The sequence below is a fragment of the Aspergillus candidus genome, assembly GCF_002847045.1.
Source record: "Aspergillus candidus strain CBS 102.13 unplaced genomic scaffold BDW47scaffold_26, whole genome shotgun sequence".
NCBI lineage: Eukaryota > Fungi > Ascomycota > Eurotiomycetes > Eurotiales > Aspergillaceae > Aspergillus > Aspergillus candidus.
Window position 1 is genome coordinate 128,784 of NW_020194031.1, and position 18,634 is coordinate 147,417.

Below are 18,634 nucleotides of genomic sequence, written 5' to 3' on the forward strand. Positions count from 1 at the left end.
CCTTTTTATCTAGAGATGCTAGAAAGACTTGGTGGCGAGTGATAGAAAAGAGAAATACAATCATAAGAAATTTTGCATGGGATGATACACTTGACACCATTGATTGAGGGAATTGCTCAGTCGTATTGGCGGGTCTGAACCCTCATGCTGTTTAGAGTTCTGTATGGTCTCTCGAGTATTTCCGGAAATGACAATACTTATGACTACGAGTCAACGGGCAGTCATTCTGATGACATTCTCCAGTATGATAGTTCCCGGAATGGCTCTTGTTCGGTAATTGAAGTAAGAGACCCTCACTCGGGATTGTCTTTCACTTTCGTTAACCTTCCCTACCCCGTCATTGTGTGTCATTCCTCTCACTGTTTCCTCCTTCTCCTTTCATTTTCCTTTCATCTACTCCGTGTTCATTCCATCTACACCGTCTGCACTCCATCGACTTGACCCTCAGTCCATCTTTTCCATCTCCTTTTCATCAATTTCAACTCTGGTATCTAGATATTGAAACCCCTACCACCCATCATGTCGTACAGATGTTCTTCTTTGATGCCCCCACCAACCCAAGCCAAGCTGCGAGATCATCAGACAAGAAAGGTCAGCACGACTTCGAACATATCGGTGGCTTCGTCGTCAGTCTCGGACTTTCTGGCCGAGAAGTTGAACCAGCTCCAGGAAGACCAGGATTTTCACAGGACGTACCGGAAAGGGCTCCAGGATGCGAAAGACGAGATGGACCAAGATGAGTATCAGGGTGAGCTCGACTTTGTTATCGAGGCCCTTGCCTCGACTAACCACGACCTCAATGCCCTTCAAAAGTCCAAGCGTATCATTGAGAAGGATATAGATGAGGCAATTACCACCTACAAAAGGGATCGAAAGGAAGAGCCTGACGTGGACTTTTATGAGCGGGCCTATGCGAACTCCATCGTGCCACGAGTGATGACTGCGTCCGGAAATCAGAAGCGGGTGTTCTCCAAGCACCAGCAGGCAAAATTCAGAAAGGATGTTTTGGACAGATATGGAGCCGCTGAGGATGGTGGTGCTTGGTGCCATCTCACTGGGTGGTGGCCCTCAGCCCGGGTCAAGGCCGCGCATCTCGTTAGCAAGTCGCTCACGGGCCCCGAGATCTCGTACCTCTTTGGGGAGGATGATGCCCCCCTCGAGGACCCCAGAAATGGGATTTCCCTCCTTGGGCAACTAGAAATGGCCCTGGACAAGGGGCTAATTGTCATCATCCCATCCACCGAAAACTACCAGGCCGACCAGAAATGGAAGTGCGTGCTGGTTGATAAGACAATAAGGAACAACATGGCGGCAAGTATGACTATACCTCCAATGGGCGAAATGATCAAAAAAGACCGGCCCTTTTGGACTATCAAATACCATGTGAGCTACATCTGTTGTATGTTTGTTGCCCCATATCTAAGCTGACTATATTCTCCTTGACTAGGAGCTTGATGAGCGCGAACTAGTGTTCCTAACCCCAAGCCGGCCGGCCAGACGCTACCTGTACTTCAGATTCATAATCACATACTTGAATGCAAAGAGGGCCAGCAATGATGCCTTTACCAGTACCGTTGAGAACAAGAAGACCTTTTGGGCCTCCCCAGGCCCTTACTTAGAGCGATCGACACTGACTTCCCTTGCGCGCAACATCTCGGGCCTGGAGTTGCCGCCCTCCCTCACCGTGAATACTTTTGGTCACGTACCAGAGGATGAGCTAGAGGCCGACGACGTGGCAACGAACTTGTCCTGCCGTCTTAGAAAGGCGGCGATTGAAAGCGGCCACCGGAAGGTGGAAGAGGAGCAGGAGGGAGAGGACGACGAGGACGAGGAGGATAACGAGGATGACGAGGACGAGGAGAGTGCAGTGGAATCGTGAATTATCTTTTTGTGAGTAACTTCGGATGTCTGTTGTGACTAGTATTGTTATTTCGGCTGCCCATAGCGTTAAAATTGAAGTCAATCGCTGCGTTTAATTTCCTGTGGTAAATATTAACGCGACCCGAGTGTCGATTACAAGTTGGTCAATCTGGTCATGCCGCTGTGGATTGGAAATCATATTTACAAAAGGAAGCACAAAACCAGACTACGATGGAAAGACTTTGAGTGAAAACTGGTAGGCACTCAATTCACTGGTCAGTAATAATACTGACCTGGCGTTTTATCTTTCAATTCTACAAGATCGTAGGCCTCCTCCTGAGCCCATCCACTGTCGGCCAACTGCCATAGTCATCGCTTGTGGGCACGATCTCGCCAGCCTCACGACTTTCCTCACCGAAATACTGGTCTCTAGCCTTCATGGCCTCCCAATCATCATTATCGTAATTCTCCATCGCTTCGTCAAGCCATTTATTCCAGCTGGAAGTATTAGGGAGATGCCTCCCTCGGACTACCCAGTCCGTCTCCCGTGTGGCACGGATTGCCTCCCACAGTGCCTCAGTATAGGAGTCACGAAATTTCCTCTGCATAACTATCTCAAATAACGACAAGTCCCAATGCCAGTACTGACTGACGGCCGGCGTCAAGGCACAGACCATGTAGAGTGCGTTCAAGGCGAGGTACGACGCGCCGAGGACCACCTGCATCGTCCAGCTGCAGTTTGACATGACCACAATGCCCACCATTAATAGAAGCGTCCCCACCGAGATGAGGATCTGGAATGTCGTTCCTCCCGCCACGTAGTCGCAGCCTAGCGGCGCGGTGTATAAGAGTCTGGCAACCTCCTCGGTGCAATGGACGACGACAAAGGCGCCCTCGCGGGTCCTAAGAACAATGTCACCCTGTTTATGCGCACCTAGCCTAGACAGTCTGGTGATACTAGTCTTCCAGAATGACGCTGCGCTGTGGAGGCTACTGGCCGCCGAGACTAAGACAATGGCGACCACGGCAGGCCCGTCACCCAGCAGAATCGCCCAGACGAGGATCCCCACTGTCCAGAGGAAGCTGAAGACGGTAAGGAGTTTTAGCGGCGAGAAAAATTTGACTGTCGCGATCTTTTGGTGGCGGTCGCCGGTGGCCTTGGCTGCGAGGCTGATGTGGTATTCCTGGACTTCGTACGGCCGGAGCAGGTCGAGCTGGTGGATCATGTCCGGGAAATAGGGCAGACTGGTGATTTCCTGCTTCGAGTAGACGCCTATCCCCAGGACCGGTCGCGACGGGAGAGCCGTCCGTCGCGAGGGTCGGATTAATGCATGAGGCGCGGGCAGCAGTCGGGGGAGAAAAATTGTTCTTGAGGCGGTTAGCGGTTGGACGACCTCGGAGACGATCGATTCTCCGATGATTGCGAGAAGACCGACAAGGTCAAATTTCCAGTCGCCGTGGGCTTGGGGGAACTGCAGCGGCATAGTGATTTTGCTGTTCCGAGCATGCGCTCACAACGGCGACTCGATTCAAGGCACCAGTATGATGGATTCTCATGCGACTGAGCGTCTCACGCGCTGGCACCACTACCGCCTATTGATCATCACTAGTGGCGGAGATAATTGTCCATTGAGCCACCCAACCACCCGACTATTAATTAGAGTCTAGTGTCAGATCAGCGCCAGGTGAAGGGAACAGGTTCCCACTTGGGGTGGGGTCGCGCTAATACGCCCCTATTACGGGACATTGAGAGAGTGGCTGAAGTCGGTACTATCAGTGTTCTGATGGGGGTCGCTCGACAGAGTTATATACCCGGCGGCAATGGTTTGAGGTTATCTTTACCTGATTGCTGAAAGGCGATTGAATATGAAGTTCCCGTGCGTGCTGTTCTTATGGATTAGGGTTGATGCGGGCAGGTGGCTGGGGATCCGGGCCGTGTGGGTCAGGCAGATCTGGCCAAGAATACGGAGTGCATACCTCTGATAAATGGAAAAACTGGATGGAAACAGTGGTAAGAAAGATGAGTTCAATATAAAAAGATGTTGCGAAGGGTAAAATATCAAGATACAAATATTAAACGTGTGAGAAGAGGACTGCAAATGGTGTAGGTCTGCGAAATATTTAGGTGATTGCCAGTCACTGCTTCTTCCACAATAGGAATGTTGAGTTTCGGCATGAACATCAAAGCACGTTGCCTGGTTTCCACCAGGGTTCTGACAGATAATTAGTATATACTAAGTTGGGTTGGTTTGCTCAAGTGTACGTGCGATCACCTTCCAAAGGCATTCTTTGCGACTATTTCTTCGTGTCATAAGGATATAGACATGTCAATATATATGTTCACTGACCATGTACAAAAGAGTATCATCATAACAATGTCGAGACCCAGCACGTTGGCTAATACAAACCATACGACATGATATTATAATTAAAGCTGTGATCCGAGATCACGGTGTCGAATGTCACCAGAAACAAAGATAATTCCACATATCTCCTACGATAGACACACCCGACGTTGCCGTGGTAGAGCAAAGGAACATCGTAGAACTGTATGGGAAGTGGCCAATGATTTCGCGAGGTGTCTGTAGACAATACGGGGCAGATATTTCCATATCCGTCATGGCGGCTCTACACCGTGGGCCAATGCTAATGATATGCCACGACGGCTTCTATGTCATGCACTAGGGCCTGTCATGTAGAGACCTGGTCCCTAGTCTCGTCGAGATATTCTCTGATGGGTTATGTTGCCAACTCCATTTGATACGTTCACTGCACTCATATTAAAGGGTATATTATATACATATCAATTTCCGGAGTCAAGCTTGATTTCGTCCGCCAAAACCGCCAAAACATAACGCCGACATAAAGTAATTAACGCTTCGGTCATGTAAAACAGTGATGAATCAAAGAGATTGCTCTGTATGGTGTCTTGTTGCTTCCGAGTAGCTTAGTTATATGTTAGAGACGTTATTAGTGAGAGTGGGGGAAGGAAATCATGTGGCATACATCATCCACTTCCATGTTGCTCCTGGGATCTGTGCATCCTTGAAAGTCCAGTCGAACTTTTGAACAGCGACAGGTTCGTCGCTCGCGTCATGATACCGCTCGAGATAGGGGTGGGTGATGGCATCGTCGGCGGTAATACGATCGCGAGGATCGTACCTAAGCATGCTGTCTAACAAGTTGACAGCTGTGCAATGCCGTCAGTGATGTCTCATACAACGAGGTGAGGATGGAGAGCGCCATACCTTCTGAATCGTGGTGTGCGAATATACTGGAAATACGACGAGGTTGGTAGCCAGACCAGGATCGCGATTTGATATTCTAAACTGATATTAGCCGGTGGGCGTCTTCACAGTCACCATCTCACCTACTGCTAAGCTGCTTTTTTGGACCATCCACTGAGGCGGAGTGCCCAGTAGACCGGTGGCAAACCCCAGTTGTTGGACATGATCTTTGCCTGTGAACAATGGCTTCCCTAGCATCATTTCGGCGAATATACACCCCGCGCTGAAGATATCCACCGCCATGTCATACAGCGACCACGCCAGCATGATTTCGGGTGCTTCGTAGTATAGACTTGTGTGGTCCGTGCCGTTAGGGTCTGCTTCTCGGTCGATGTGAAAGTCACTGAGCTTCACATCACAATTGCGGTCCACGAAGACTTTACTTGGTGTAAGGTCCCCATGGACGACATCTGCGGAGTGGATGTATTTGAGTCCCCGCTACACCGGTCAGTCACACATTCTGTAGAGCCGCCTGTCATTCCGGGTACCTACTAGAATCTGATACATCAGGAACTGCACCAGTGCAGGGTCCAACGGTCCATTTTTGAGGAGTCCGGCCAGCGGAATCCCATGGAGCTCGGTGATGAGATAACTAGTGTCGTTAGCACAACCTGGATGAGAATATGGTCCGCATTGGGTCATAATCCTACATATCCTCGGTTGGGGAGATATAGATATCTTGGAGAAAGACGAGCTGTAGCCCGTCAACACCCTGACCCGATTGGCAGCTCCAAAGGTCTACCCACGTTGCCGTGTTGCAATTTCCCCGCCAGTCGAACTTGCTGATACGCATACCGTACTGCCTCGATCCGATCAAACGGTCTGCTGATTTTTTTGACCGTCACGGGCTGCCGATAGAGACGGTCGAATGCGGTGCTGCCCGTCCGGTGTCAGCTTATATGCTCCATGCTTGGGACGGAGGTTACGTCTGACATACCATGTATTATCTCGGACTCTAGAGTCCACCACACATAGGTCCGTGTACCTGACTGGTTCAGTTGGCCGGATCTATCGTTCTGATATGGGTTTGCTCACCTGCTGGGGGTTTGAAAGGTCGAACCCGAAACGTCTGATTGTACAAATTGCTGCATCGTTATCCCTGCAGAGTGTCGCACGCCCACAATGAGCCCCAAAACATAGCTTCTTATGTCCCCCGCGATGGTCTGTTGTCGAGTTTGCATAGAATGATGTAACTGCTCTGGCGATGATCCATTTGATTGGCCGCTCTGGGCGCGTTGATTACCTAAGCCTGATATCCTGTTTCTTGCCGCCTCCGACGGCTCGAACGAATCAATCTTGCGTCAAAAACCTGGAACGACCTGGTTCTGCGGTCTAGAAACCGGGTTGGACTGTAAATTTCACATTTCGAGTGCCCTTTGAGCCCATGTTGCCACTGCCATCCGGTTTTCACTATCCGACCGACCAGGAACACTGCTTTAAGTCATCCAGAGCCGCGAACCGCCATGCGATCGCTGGAGCTTCTGGCCACCGCGGTGGAGTACTGTTATACGGCGACACATGAAGACTGGTTCGAGTGTACTTTAGTCCGACCGCCACCCAGAAGCTATTTTTGACAGTTGTCGGGAATATCAGACATCAAGCCCCACCATATACCAATTCGGTATTTGGTACAGTGGCTGATAACCGATCATGACTGGGTCTCTCGTAATAGTGGAGCGGTGAAGCGCATTATAATAGGCACATCGACCAGAAATGGTTCCCAAAATCTGGTGACGGGCGACGGGTATGGCGAGTTTGACATGACTTGATCCAGAGGTACTGTTGACGTTATGTTGTGTTTTGATATCGCGACTTAGCCCCCTCTGCAAACGCACATCGAGACATCTAGCCTGAGGATGTGGTGAATGTCACATTGACAAACAACATGAACGCGTCTACCCCTCTCCTGTGGTTGCCTCATGGGTACAGATTGCGCCATTAATTCTAGTGATGTGTACTTTATCTATACGGATCTTTCCACTGTCTTGTGTTGACTGATGTCGCCATGATCGCGCGCCAATGATAACATCACAGGCACACGGGACAATTGCATACATTGACACGAAGAGATCAACTGATTTTTGGAGAGACTGCGTCCGTTCCGGATCTGGACCTCCGTCTGTTCCTGTCGATCATCACCCCATACATCCTTGATTGCTGTTGACAGAGCTCGACATTCCCCATGGGACTCGGATATCTTGGCGCCAACCACCACAACGAGCTGTCAGTAGTTGTTTCCGCCGGTTCCAGTTAGATCGAGGCTAGACCCCAGATTATTCAGGCCGGTGGGAATGATTGACGTTGGCTGTAGCGCTCTCCTATTGTCAGGCTAGTCCTTTCGTGTCACGGATGCAAGGCGGACAACTGCCCACCTGTACTGCAACAGGTTCAAATTGGTATTAAGATCATCACGATTTTGGTCTTCATACTGTGTCAGTCGAAGCTGCAGAATTGAGGGGCTCGGTGGACAGAAAAGATCCACCATTCAGGACTGGCGACGTGAAACGCCGACGACCCACGCTATATTGGACCATTCCTCATCCAGCACGGATATCGCGCCTGCCTCCCAACCGACACCAACCAGCCGATCGACGTCCGTTCCAGATCTGAAGCTCCGTCTATCTCCACTGTCTGTATCAAGCAGTGTACCACATGCGAGAGTGTTTCACGCCTGCGCCATTTTCCCGCTATGGATGTTTCCTGAGAACGGAAGGCGGGCCGCTACACAACCCTCAAACATGAAGACAGGACATATATAAACCCATCGTGCACCCGGATCCACCATCCAGAACAAACCAACACACACTCATTAACACACCGAAGAAAAGGCAAAAAAACACCGACATGAAATTCGCTCATTTTATGACGGCCCTCGCAACCGCGCAGCTGGCTTCTGCGCTGCCGCGGGGCCCCTCCCACCGCCGACGCGCCACTGGTGGCGCCCCCTCCACGGACGGCGTCAAATTCTCCCTTAACGGCGCAACGGACTACTTCGCTGGCTCGAATGCCTACTGGATCGGATTCCAGCAGGAGCCCGCCGACGTCGACCTGGTGTTCGACCATTTGAAAGAATCCGGGCTTAAGGTCCTCCGCGTGTGGGGCTTCAACGACGTCAACGAGAAGCCCGGCGAAGGCGAGGCCTGGTTCCAGCTTCACGCGGACGGCACCTCGAAAATCAACACGGGCGCCGACGGTCTGCAGCGTCTTGACACCGTGGTCGCCTCCGCTGAGAAGCACGGCATCCAGCTGATCATCCCCTTCATTAACTACTGGACCGATTACGGCGGTATGGCCGCCTACGCCAAGGCCTATGGCGGCAGCACCAGCGAGGACTTCTACGGCAACGAGAAGGCCCAGGCCGCGTACAAGACGTACATCAAGGCCGTCGTCAGCCGCTACAGCAACTCCAGCGGGATCTTCGCGTGGGAGCTCGCCAATGAGCCCCGCTGCAAGCAGTGCGAGACCTCCGTCCTGACCGGCTGGATCACCGAAACCAGCAAGTACATCAAGGGTCTGGACTCGCAACACATGGTTGCTATTGGTGATGGTAAGTTACCATATATCTGCCGACTGAGCGTTATCGACAGTATACTGATAAGCAATGAACAGAGGGCTTCGGTCTCAAGACCCAATCTGACGGCTCCTACCCGTTCAGCTTCGACGAGGGCTCCGACTTCGCGAAGAACCTGGCTATTGACACCATCGACTTCGGCACCTTCCACCTGTATCCTGATTCCTGTACGTCCTTCCCTATTTATCGTTACCGCTCTGTTCCACATTCATCGTCCCGTGCTAATAAACTTGTCTTAACATAGGGGGCACCGACAACGAGTGGGGCAACCTGTGGATCAAGGCCCACGGCGCCGCCTGTATGGCCGCGAACAAGCCGTGCCTGTTCGAAGAGTACGGCGCGACCTCGGACCAGTGCAAGATCGAGAAGCCGTGGCAGCAGACTGCTCTGAAGACGGAGGGCCTCTCGGGCGATCTCTTCTGGCAATACGGTGACAAGCTCTCCTCGGGCGAGTCCCCTGACGATGAGAACACGCTTTACTTCGGCTCGGAGGAGTACGAGTGTCTGGTTACCGACCATGTGAAGGAGATCGGAGCTAAGTCGTTGAGCAAGCGCTATCCCCACATCCGCCATGAGTAGATGGCTAGCTTATCCTAAGAGACGAGGCCTGAAGTGAGAGGGTTGACTATCTAGATCGATATACATAGTTACTGCAGTTGCTGTCTAGATAGCTGGAATAATAATCACCACATAACTACTTGGACTACTACTAGCACTATGTAGCAAATATTGCCTCTAGGCCGCCAAAGATATCGAGACACCTGCTCTCTGTAAGTCATCTTTGTACATCTTGTATTGCGACAAACGACTACTACCACCAATACTACGAGTATATTGCAAAGAATTGCCACTTGGACACCAAAGATATCTGTGCACTTTTGCACTTCGTGGGTGACCTTTCATATTCTGACACACTACTACCACTGTCACCACTATTCCGCCCTCGTATTCGGCTGATAATCGTCCTCCGTCAGAATAAACTGCTCATGATTGAGTGACTGAAAGCGCACCCAAAAGACGATGGTCTGCAGGGCGAGCGCAATCGCAGGGGCCGCCCAGATCCAAATCAACCAGGGGTCTCTAGTCGCCGGGAGCAAGATCTCCCCGATCGCACTGGACAGAGCATTCATGAAGAGAAATATGGCCATCACCAAGCCTTTCATGCCTGCCGGCGCGCGCGAATACGCCAACTCATAACCCGTCACATTGGCAAAGCACTCCGACAGCGCGGCTAGCACCGTGTTCGGAATTTGCCACCAGATGCTGAGGGGGCTGACGCCCAATTCGCAGGAGGACGCTGCGGCGTAGCCACAGGGGGAGGTTTCGTAGATTTTCCACTGGGTGATGGCGCCGATGACGCTGCTCAGCATGGCGAGGACGAAGCCGAAGGTGATGCGCGTGATGGGGCCGAAGCGGATGTTGAAACGCTGGAGGGTTGGGTAGATGATGTAGGTGAGGAGGGGCACGCTCACGATGATGGTGAGGGCGTTGAAGTTGTTGAGTAGGTCGTTGGGGGCGCCGTTGGTGGTCATGGAGGCGCCTTGGCTGGTGAGGACGGAGCCGATGCCCCCGTTGTTGAGGTACCAGATGGGATAGTAGCAAAAGATTTCGGTGACCGCTGGTTGTCTCTGTTAATAAGGCCACCTGGGAAATGGAGGGAGAGGGGTACCAATTGTTCGGCGTACTTCGTCGACGAGCTTGTCGGTCCAGTCGACGTGGATGCCCTGCCGCGCGAGGAGGCTGGGTCGTGCCCCGTCCCAGAAGTCTTTGCGCCACACTCGAAAGCGACTGCGTCGTAGGGCGAAGGAGATGATCTTGGCTGCCTGGGTGAGGTCGGAACTGCCCTTGGCGGGGACCCTGTAGGTCCTTTTATAGACCAAGGCCAGCAAAATGGGGAGGAGAAAGTAGATGATGCCCGCAAGGAGAAAGGCCAGCCAAAAGCCGACATATTTCTCGGCATAGGTGGTGGCGATCATGAAGAAGGCACCGATATTGACGAAGCCGTAGAAGATGAGCATGGTCCGCGTGGTGGTCAGCTCCGGGTCGACGATGACCTTCTCGCCGGACTTGAGGGACTTGGTGTACTGTTTCTGGTGACGATGTTGATCGAGGATAGTGGGCGCGATGTTCGGCTTAAAGATGCCGGCGCCCAGGGCAAGGAGAAGCAGTCCAATGATGAACGGGGGAGCTGAGTTGGAGGGGCCGCGATGCAGGACCGATGGGATGGCCCCGACAATCTGGATGATATGCGCGATGCCGCAGATGCCAACGCCGACACAGATGGCTTTATAGCGACCGATGTAGACATCGGCCCACCTGGAAAATCAGCACTTTCACGTAATACTAGCAAGAGCAGAGCGAAAACGCACCAACCACCGAGTACGGGCAAGACATAGGCTAGGAAGCTGAACAGCAGCACCAAACCGGAACTGGCCTGCAATCCCATGCCCATGGCACCCGCCGTCTCCTGCGTGCCTCGCGGAGGGGCTCCGGCTCCATTTCCACCTGGAATGTGTCAAGTGCGAACGAAGAAGAGGATTCAGCGGCCATACCCTTGGGAAGAGGGAACTGGATGAAATTGGAGAAGACGGTTTTCGCGCCGTAGTAGGATGCGCGTTCTGCGAATTCGACCAGACAGAGCGAGAACGAGACTAGTGGGAGGGTTTCGGCGACCTTGCGCAGGGTCCGCAATTCTTCGTCTGTGGGATGGGGGTACTCCTCAACGCTCGCCCCGTTGTCGACGTGTTTCTCCGAGTCCATCTCGAGGGCGTTTGTGGCCGAAATGGCGTCGACCTTTTCGTCCATCGGTGCTGGGGATGTCAGCGTGAACTAGAAATATACATCGGGCGCACATACCCATATTGCTGCTCGCATGATAGATCAGTGGGGAAGGAAATCATCGCTTCTTATACCCTCCACCGGCCGGATTCCGACGGGGACCAACGCATGGCGAATCAAGGTGTCCGATGTCGTGCCTCATTGGGCATAACCAGGCAGGAGGATCTTGGCCCCTAATATAACTCGCACCTCTTACCAGTGCTTATCCGGATTAAGATACCTAAACTCATCGGCGCCGCGCATGGCGCAATTGAGGATGTCAGGGATCTCGTTGGCTGCTGGTCAGCGGTCGGACTGCATCTCACTTCGGGCCTAGCCGGTGACCTAGATTCAATATCGATCGCATTGCTGAACCGTGGGCTTCATATTGGAGGAGAAGGACTTGATTGGTGTAGCGCTATCTATCCTGCACAGCCCCGTGTGTCGCATGGCACCGATATAGCATGGTCTTCCGACGACAAGATTGTGTGCCACCAATATGTTTCCCCAACCAAGTAGACAATGGTCAGATGGTTCTGCTTTTAGTATTTAAGACTCGATTAATCCAAAAGAGAGATCCCCACTCATGCATTTGCCCCCTGAGCTGCGCACCCTGGTCTGCGAGCTCGCCATCTGTCCCCTGGATGGGGTGAGAAGGGGGGCTATTCTGCTCCGGGGGATATCCGGGCGAGTTTGCACACGACGACGAGGGAACATATGTGGAATGATCCCGAGTTGCGATTCGCGTTTGCGGGGGCTAATATCACGTCGATAATGGGGTCTAGTGCGTTTTGGGATATGGTAGGTAGCATAGATTGATGGAGACCGACTGAAAGAAGTGCCATGCATTGGGGTCAGGATTATACCAGTCCCGTCGATAATAATGACATGATGTAAATACCATTTCATTCTACCACAATCAATCGAGCAACCAAGCGGATCATCGAAGTGCGATGGGCGTAGAAACATCTTCATGCAGCGACTCTATTTCCATCAGCAAAGTTGTTCGTGCTTGAGAATAAACAGATGACCGTGAAGCCCTAACTCGGGTCAACCCAATTAACTTGAGTAAACCAGGGAATTCCATGTTCCCCTTACTCACGAACCTTTCACGGTTTTAACCCAGCTGGATGCAACATATATAATGGGTCGGCTTTTAGTACGCCTTCCACCGTGCAAGGTTATGACTGGGGTGGAGGCAGTGGTGATACTCCACTCTCCCCTCATGTCCTCCCGGCTCTCCTTGTCACTCACGCAAGATGCTGCCCAATGAAGTGCGTACTTCGTCGCCACCTAAAACAAGTTGGAGAACTGCCATATATGATTTACTCTCCTAGAGGCACCATTGACACACTTCTGTTGATCTCGGCGAAGCAGGCAAGCCTTGATGATGGCATCAGTCGAGTGGCGTAATGCCTTTTTGGGTGTTAATTGTCGTTGCGCATCGCCTGTCTCTATGGATCTACTGATTTGGGTGGATCCAGAGGCTATGGGTGAGGTTCTATTTGCTGCTGCTTTGCAAGCCATCATCGCTAGCAGACACTAACAGGAGTGATCCCCACCTCGGCCGCACAGCCCAGTGTTCCCCCACCTTAAGCCTCGCTGATCCGATCCTTCGGCCAAGGCAGTCGTCATATGGAGAGAAATAAATAGACCGCACGATCCGTGGCGCGAAAAAGTCGTTGACTGACGCAGTACCACTCAAAGTCGGCATTCTTACACCTCAGACGATGGAGCTCTCCGCCGCTCTGCAGCCATGCCAGCTTCTCCTACTATCGGCCCATGATGTGTACGCCCGATTCAAAGACCTGCTGGGTGAGAACCCCTCCGATCGCGTCGACGCCATAAACGACCTCCTTGTCGATCGTATCACTACCCAGGCCCTCCCAGCGACCCTCTACACCATTTGGCTGCCCCTCGCCATACGATATAACCCGCAGCTGTTACGTGCCGCGCTTCAAAACCAGACATCGGCTTGTATCCGCGACACCGCTATCAAAGCCGTCAGTCGGTTGTTTCATGGTCCGCAATGGAAGAGCGCGGGGTGGAACGCTCTAGGCGGCGCGGATGGTTTGGCGTCTATCTTCGAAGCGGCGCCGGTGTCTGAAGTGAGGGCCTTAGCCAAAGCTATCTCGCGATGTCGGTTTTCCCAAGATGACGGCACGCGCACCGACTGCGTAGAGCGGCTGTTGCAGCGATTGAGTCAGGGATCCGACCGACCCCTGTTCGTGGCCTTGTCTCCGCTATATGCGCTGTCTTCCGGCCCCTTCGTCAAGGATGCTGTGAGCAACTTGCCGGATACGCCAGACGTGGGGCCTCTGCTGAAACGCCTGGCGCCTCTGCATGCCGACGTGCTGCGACAGATGGCTGTCGGAAGGATACCAGCACCGTGGCATGTTCGACTATCGATTTTGGAAGTGTGCCAGACTGCCCTCATCGGCTCTCCCACCTCGTATACCTCTGTTCGGGACAGTGTACCAGCGGGCCTGGTGCCAGGGATGACATTCGTGCTGGACCTGTGCGACGTTCTTGCTGAAGATCCCTCTCTGCGTCGGGATTTCCACGACCTGGAGGATTACATCCGTGAAGCGTTCCGTGTCGCCGCACGGCGCCATGCTCCCTTTGATCGTGTTGTTCCGTTTTTTACATCGATAGTCAAGTATCCGTCATGCGTCTTCCTGAAAAGCTCACTGGACAGTGCAGTAGCTCGAGAGCTACGCCGTTGCTGGTCGCTGGTAGCCGCAGGAAAATCTAGCCCAGATATCACCTTCTTCATGAAGGGCATCGCTCACCCGGACCATCCTTCGCATCCGCGTCCTGAGCATCGATTGGACCTGGAGAACGCTTTGACGGACTTTCTCCGGCGGCACCCAGACCGTCGGCTACCAAGAAAACAGCGGCACGACACTTTCATCACAATGCGGGATGTGCTACTAGACGTCAGCCGGCCCGCGCGGCGGCGCTTTCTTGAATATCTCGTTGGTCTTTCTGATGGTCTCTGCTACGACCCAGTCTACGAAACAACCCCCTTCACTTTTGATTTTCAGGCCAACCCCCCTAAACCACGCGAGCGACAACTCGTCCCCGTGTGGCACTATGACGTCCTTTGCATACTCCCAGCGGCAGATTCCCAAGTAATCTTCGAGCGGATGCTGGCCATCCACGGGTGCAAGGGCTTCGTGCCGACGGCGAACGGCTTGGATTATTCGCAGCAGTGCCGGTTGAAGGCGCAATGGGAAGCGGAGGGGACGGAAGCTTTGGTAATGGGTCGACAACGTGAGCCCCCAATAGTGAAGACTAAAAGGCCTGTGTCTAACAGTCGCAGTATTCCTCAACCTTAAGAAACACGCAGAGAGCCAGCGTGACGCCACGGAGCGGTCTAGTGCCTCTCGCGCTGCTGTTCAGGTTGCCTTCGATACGTACAATCTCGACCTCTGCCGTGAGGCGGTGTTGTGGACCCGGCGATTCATTCGCGATCCGGTATATCATGTTCCCAATACGGATTTGGTGGATAATGCTGATTATACAGGTCGTGTTTCCTGACATCATGTCGAAAACCATTTTGACGAGGGACAACGCCTGCCTCGGCTGCGTCGACATGCCGTCGTCGCGACTACCCAAAGACATGGCTGCCCTGCGCGCCACTGTCAAGTCCGCCCACAAGGTCCTGTCAGCACTCTTGGAGACCGTTCTTCTAGCGCTTTGTGAACCGATAGATCACCGCAGCTTTACTAGGGGCATCGCATCTTTCTTGCGGAGATTAGTTGCCGCTCGCATTCGCGGCATCAACCGGTACCGGCGTGCTGGAGTAGGCAGCGAGGCCGAGATCGTCGACGCCTTACTCATGCCCCTTGTTCCTATCCTAATTGCCTGGGAGCGTACTTCCGAAAACCCCCAGAGATCCTCGACCGACGACGAAGAGGAAGTATCAACCGACAAAGAAGAGGAAGCTTCAACCAGCCAACAAAACAATGGTATGATCTCCAGCGAAAAGGAAAGCTGGACCGACGACGACGGCTATCTACACTCTCTGGAACTGCCGCCGCAGTGTTCACCCGCCGTATTGCGCTTTTTCGACGAGTACGCCCGTCACCGGAACGACCTACACCGGGCCCAACGAGTTAATCTTTTCTCCGATGTGGCGGATCTGGATGAAGGATGGCCACAAGGCCTGCAGTTCCAGTGTCTGCTACCTGGCCGACCATGGTTTGCCTTTGCCCTGAAACATCCGGAGACGGCACCGTACATGGCTGGTCGCATAAACACTGTCCTGGAGGCCTCTCCGAGGGTAGTTTTCGTGCCTCAGCCCCAGCATGACGAGATCGTTGATGACGACCACGTTGATAGTATCCCTGTCGCCGTGTGCGCCCTGATCGACATGCACCAAAACAAGCGCGCTAAGACAGACGCCATCCGAGCCCTCTGGGACACGTATCAGTCCCGCAAAGATGAATACGGGAAGTATTTCCCCGTGTTGCGTGACTACCTCGTAAACCTGCTTGAAGAGGAGCTCCTCTTTGAGGCAGCGAACTTCGTCCGCCCTCCTCGCCTTGCCCAAGCAGCCTCCTATCTCCCGAGCACAAACCCCACTGCCCTTACAGCCTGGGATCCTACATCCTCGGTCCTTGAGGAAGCCCAGCCCGCTGCAGACGAGCTGTCCAATCTCAAAGAGCGGCGCCTTGCTACTAACCTGCTCTACTACCAACTCCAAGGAGAGTTAGATTCCGAAAACTATATCCCCTACGATGACACCCCCTTATGGCACCTGAGCAATAGGCACTGGGCGTGGCCCAAACTCCGCTTCGAGCGCGCATTGGCAGGATCTCATGTCGTGCGCAAGATGACCCTGCCTGCGCGCGAAGCCACCATTGTATCCGCCCTCCTATACTTGGAGCTCGCAATGCACAATCTGCACGCCGAGAAAACCCCAACAGACACTCAGAGCAGGGAGAGCAGCCCCCTAGCAGCACCGTTCCCGGACGCCGACACGGTCCGGTATCCCGCGATGTATATCAAGAAGGATTTCTTGGAAGTCGCGTGGGACGACGTTGGAAAGGCTATGGGGCGGTGTCTTGACGTGCTACGTGCGTCCATGTACGCCGTTCCCAGCAAGCTGGTGTCTGCCTTACTGGACCGGGTGCTAGACGCACTAGAGACGCTGGAGCGGCCGCATGGGGTCTTCAAGGTCGTGCTGAGGACGGCGTTCGCGCTGATCCAAGCGTTCGTGCTCTCGGATAGTCCGGAACTGGCTGTGGCGCCTGTCCTGCGGGTCATTGAGTCGTTCCCTAGTGAGTCAGCCTACCACCGGTGCATGAAGCTGCTCTCGTTGTGTCGGCGGCTACGCCCAGATAGCGTGGCCGCGTTCCTGGAGCGATTCTCAGGCTTCGTTTGCGAAAAGCTCGTCGAGCAACAGTGCAGAGACCCCCAGAAGCAGCAGTCGCCTCGGCTCACGCCCAAGACCAACGCCCCGAACTATGTAAAGATCACGACTGTGAAGATGTTGGCGCAGCTACTCTCCCAGGCGGACTTCCTCCCGCTCGACACGACGCTGCGGATCCTGGGAGACGTGTTCCATTCCACACACCATATCGACATCCGCACCCAAATCGTGAAGGCCGCCCTGAATCTCTTTGATCCCGTGCGTGGTTCTCCGGCCGGACTCGACCGTCTGTTTACCTTCATCAAATCCATCGCCCATGAGATAGCACAAGAGCCTAGTGAAATGGATTCTGCCGGAGACGTATCCGCCTGGACGACGGCTCTCCCCAACGTATCCTCCATCAAGGAGCGTCCAGGATTACAAGTCCTCATCGAGGCACAGGCCAAGCTTCCGCCAGCCCTTCATGCTAAGTATGTCCAGCATGTCCTGCTCCCCTTCGTCACAGCCTCGGAGAACACGCACAATGTTTGGATGGACGCGTTCCTTGCGCCGCTAGGCCTCTCTCGTGCCGAGCTCGGAATTCCCTCATTTGGGCCCTTCGACCCCTACCTCATTGACACCATTTTATCCAAATGGTCCATCTATCTCCCTGCGCGGTACCTATTGACCAAGCACAACGAGTGGGCGCTCACTCACACCCTCCATTGGCAATCGTACGCCACCATTGGCGACACTCTGGCCACATCAAACCCAGAGTACCGACAGACAAACGCCGGGCAGCATTGGGAAGAGCTTGTCTCGCGACTTCACGAGACAGACCCCATAAGCATCTTGTTCCCACTCCTACGCGACGACGCCCTCCTCACCCCCCTCGTTGCTGACGGAATCACACGGAAAACCGTGGTCTCTGAATTTGCGTGTAGGACGCGCCAGATCGCACGTTATCCCGCGCAGTACTTCCCCAAAGCCGGGAAGATGCGTGTGACATTAGATCCACTTATCTCCTCCCTGAAGCAGCTTCGTGCTTTCCGGGTTACCAAGGAGGATATCGGTGCGGAATCACGTAGAACGCGGTATACCGTCACGGACGAGGCTCTCCGGTCAGTCATGGATTATGTCGCGTCCCTCCGCGATATCACAGATCACAAACCTCCGGTTTTGCCAACGCCATTCGAGCTAGAGGTTCTGGTCCTACCGTCCCCGGTGTATATCCCTGATGCGGAACGTGAGGACCGATTAACGCAATTTGTGGAAGCTATGGTGGAGATGATCTCGACCCGGGTAAGCAGTCTGGCACTAGTATTGGAATTTGCGGCGCTGGAAAGCGTGGTTGATGAGGTCATCGCGGAAGATATTGTCCGCGTCGTGGAGTTGTTGAATGCTTCTCGCGGACAACATCGGCTAGGCGCTCTAGAGAGGGGCTTGGTCGTAAAGCTTGCGCAGCGGTTGGTGAATCGGTTGAGTGACGACGAGGTTCGACTGTGTCAGGGGCTCCGACCGCTGGTGGATGATTGGAGAAGGGACGAGGATGAGTCCGTGAGCCGGATAGGGTGGGGAGTTTGTATTGATTAATTTTCTCATATTGTTGTACTGTGTCATGGCTGGTCCAATCTTAACATACTTTTGAGAAGTTCAATGAAGGGGGAATCGTTCGACATGCAGTGATGGAGATATGGAAAGAAAAGACGGAAGATCCGACTGCGTTGTGGTGAGGCTTCT

The 18,634-nt window shown here is 53.4% G+C and overlaps 6 protein-coding genes across 6 annotated transcripts; 3 read left to right on the top strand and 3 right to left on the bottom strand.

Annotated features, from left to right (window-relative positions):
- Window positions 1–519: 519 nt before the first annotated feature.
- Window positions 520–1,879, top strand: BDW47DRAFT_126217 (HNH endonuclease signature motif containing protein; the record flags this gene model as incomplete). The annotated part of the gene is made up of 2 exons (XM_024816518.1): window positions 520–1,383; window positions 1,448–1,879. The coding sequence occupies 2 exons, from the start codon at window positions 520–522 to the stop codon at window positions 1,877–1,879; spliced, it is 1,296 nt and encodes a 431-aa protein (XP_024671527.1).
- A 295-nt stretch (window positions 1,880–2,174) lies between these two features.
- BDW47DRAFT_131983 (uncharacterized protein) lies at window positions 2,175–3,344 on the bottom strand (the record flags this gene model as incomplete). The annotated part of the gene is made up of 1 exon (XM_024817447.1): window positions 2,175–3,344. One exon carries the CDS (start codon window positions 3,342–3,344, stop codon window positions 2,175–2,177), a length of 1,170 nt encoding a protein of 389 aa, XP_024671528.1.
- A 1,419-nt stretch (window positions 3,345–4,763) lies between these two features.
- On the bottom strand, window positions 4,764–6,328 carry BDW47DRAFT_117932 (MAP kinase SakA; the record flags this gene model as incomplete). The annotated part of the gene is made up of 9 exons (XM_024815144.1): window positions 4,764–4,806; window positions 4,867–5,050; window positions 5,109–5,184; window positions 5,235–5,585; window positions 5,640–5,739; window positions 5,798–5,841; window positions 5,894–6,023; window positions 6,085–6,132; window positions 6,183–6,328. The coding sequence occupies 9 exons, from the start codon at window positions 6,326–6,328 to the stop codon at window positions 4,764–4,766; spliced, it is 1,122 nt and encodes a 373-aa protein (XP_024671529.1).
- Window positions 6,329–8,009: 1,681 nt separating this feature from the next.
- On the top strand, window positions 8,010–9,297 carry BDW47DRAFT_117933 (glycoside hydrolase 5 family protein; the record flags this gene model as incomplete). Its single annotated transcript, XM_024815145.1, has 3 exons — window positions 8,010–8,694; window positions 8,757–8,885; window positions 8,963–9,297. The coding sequence occupies 3 exons, from the start codon at window positions 8,010–8,012 to the stop codon at window positions 9,295–9,297; spliced, it is 1,149 nt and encodes a 382-aa protein (XP_024671530.1).
- Window positions 9,298–9,650: 353 nt separating this feature from the next.
- Window positions 9,651–11,799, bottom strand: BDW47DRAFT_126221 (putative MFS peptide transporter; the record flags this gene model as incomplete). The annotated part of the gene is made up of 6 exons (XM_024816519.1): window positions 9,651–10,336; window positions 10,388–11,034; window positions 11,088–11,223; window positions 11,271–11,528; window positions 11,575–11,582; window positions 11,753–11,799. 6 exons carry the CDS (start codon window positions 11,797–11,799, stop codon window positions 9,651–9,653), a joined length of 1,782 nt encoding a protein of 593 aa, XP_024671531.1.
- Window positions 11,800–13,243: 1,444 nt separating this feature from the next.
- On the top strand, window positions 13,244–18,586 carry BDW47DRAFT_106781 (uncharacterized protein). The gene is made up of 3 exons (XM_024812842.1): window positions 13,244–14,811; window positions 14,861–15,015; window positions 15,065–18,586. Exons 1-3 carry the CDS (start codon window positions 13,266–13,268, stop codon window positions 18,485–18,487), a joined length of 5,124 nt encoding a protein of 1,707 aa, XP_024671532.1. The 5' UTR covers window positions 13,244–13,265; the 3' UTR covers window positions 18,488–18,586.
- The last annotated feature ends 48 nt before the right edge of the window (window positions 18,587–18,634 follow it).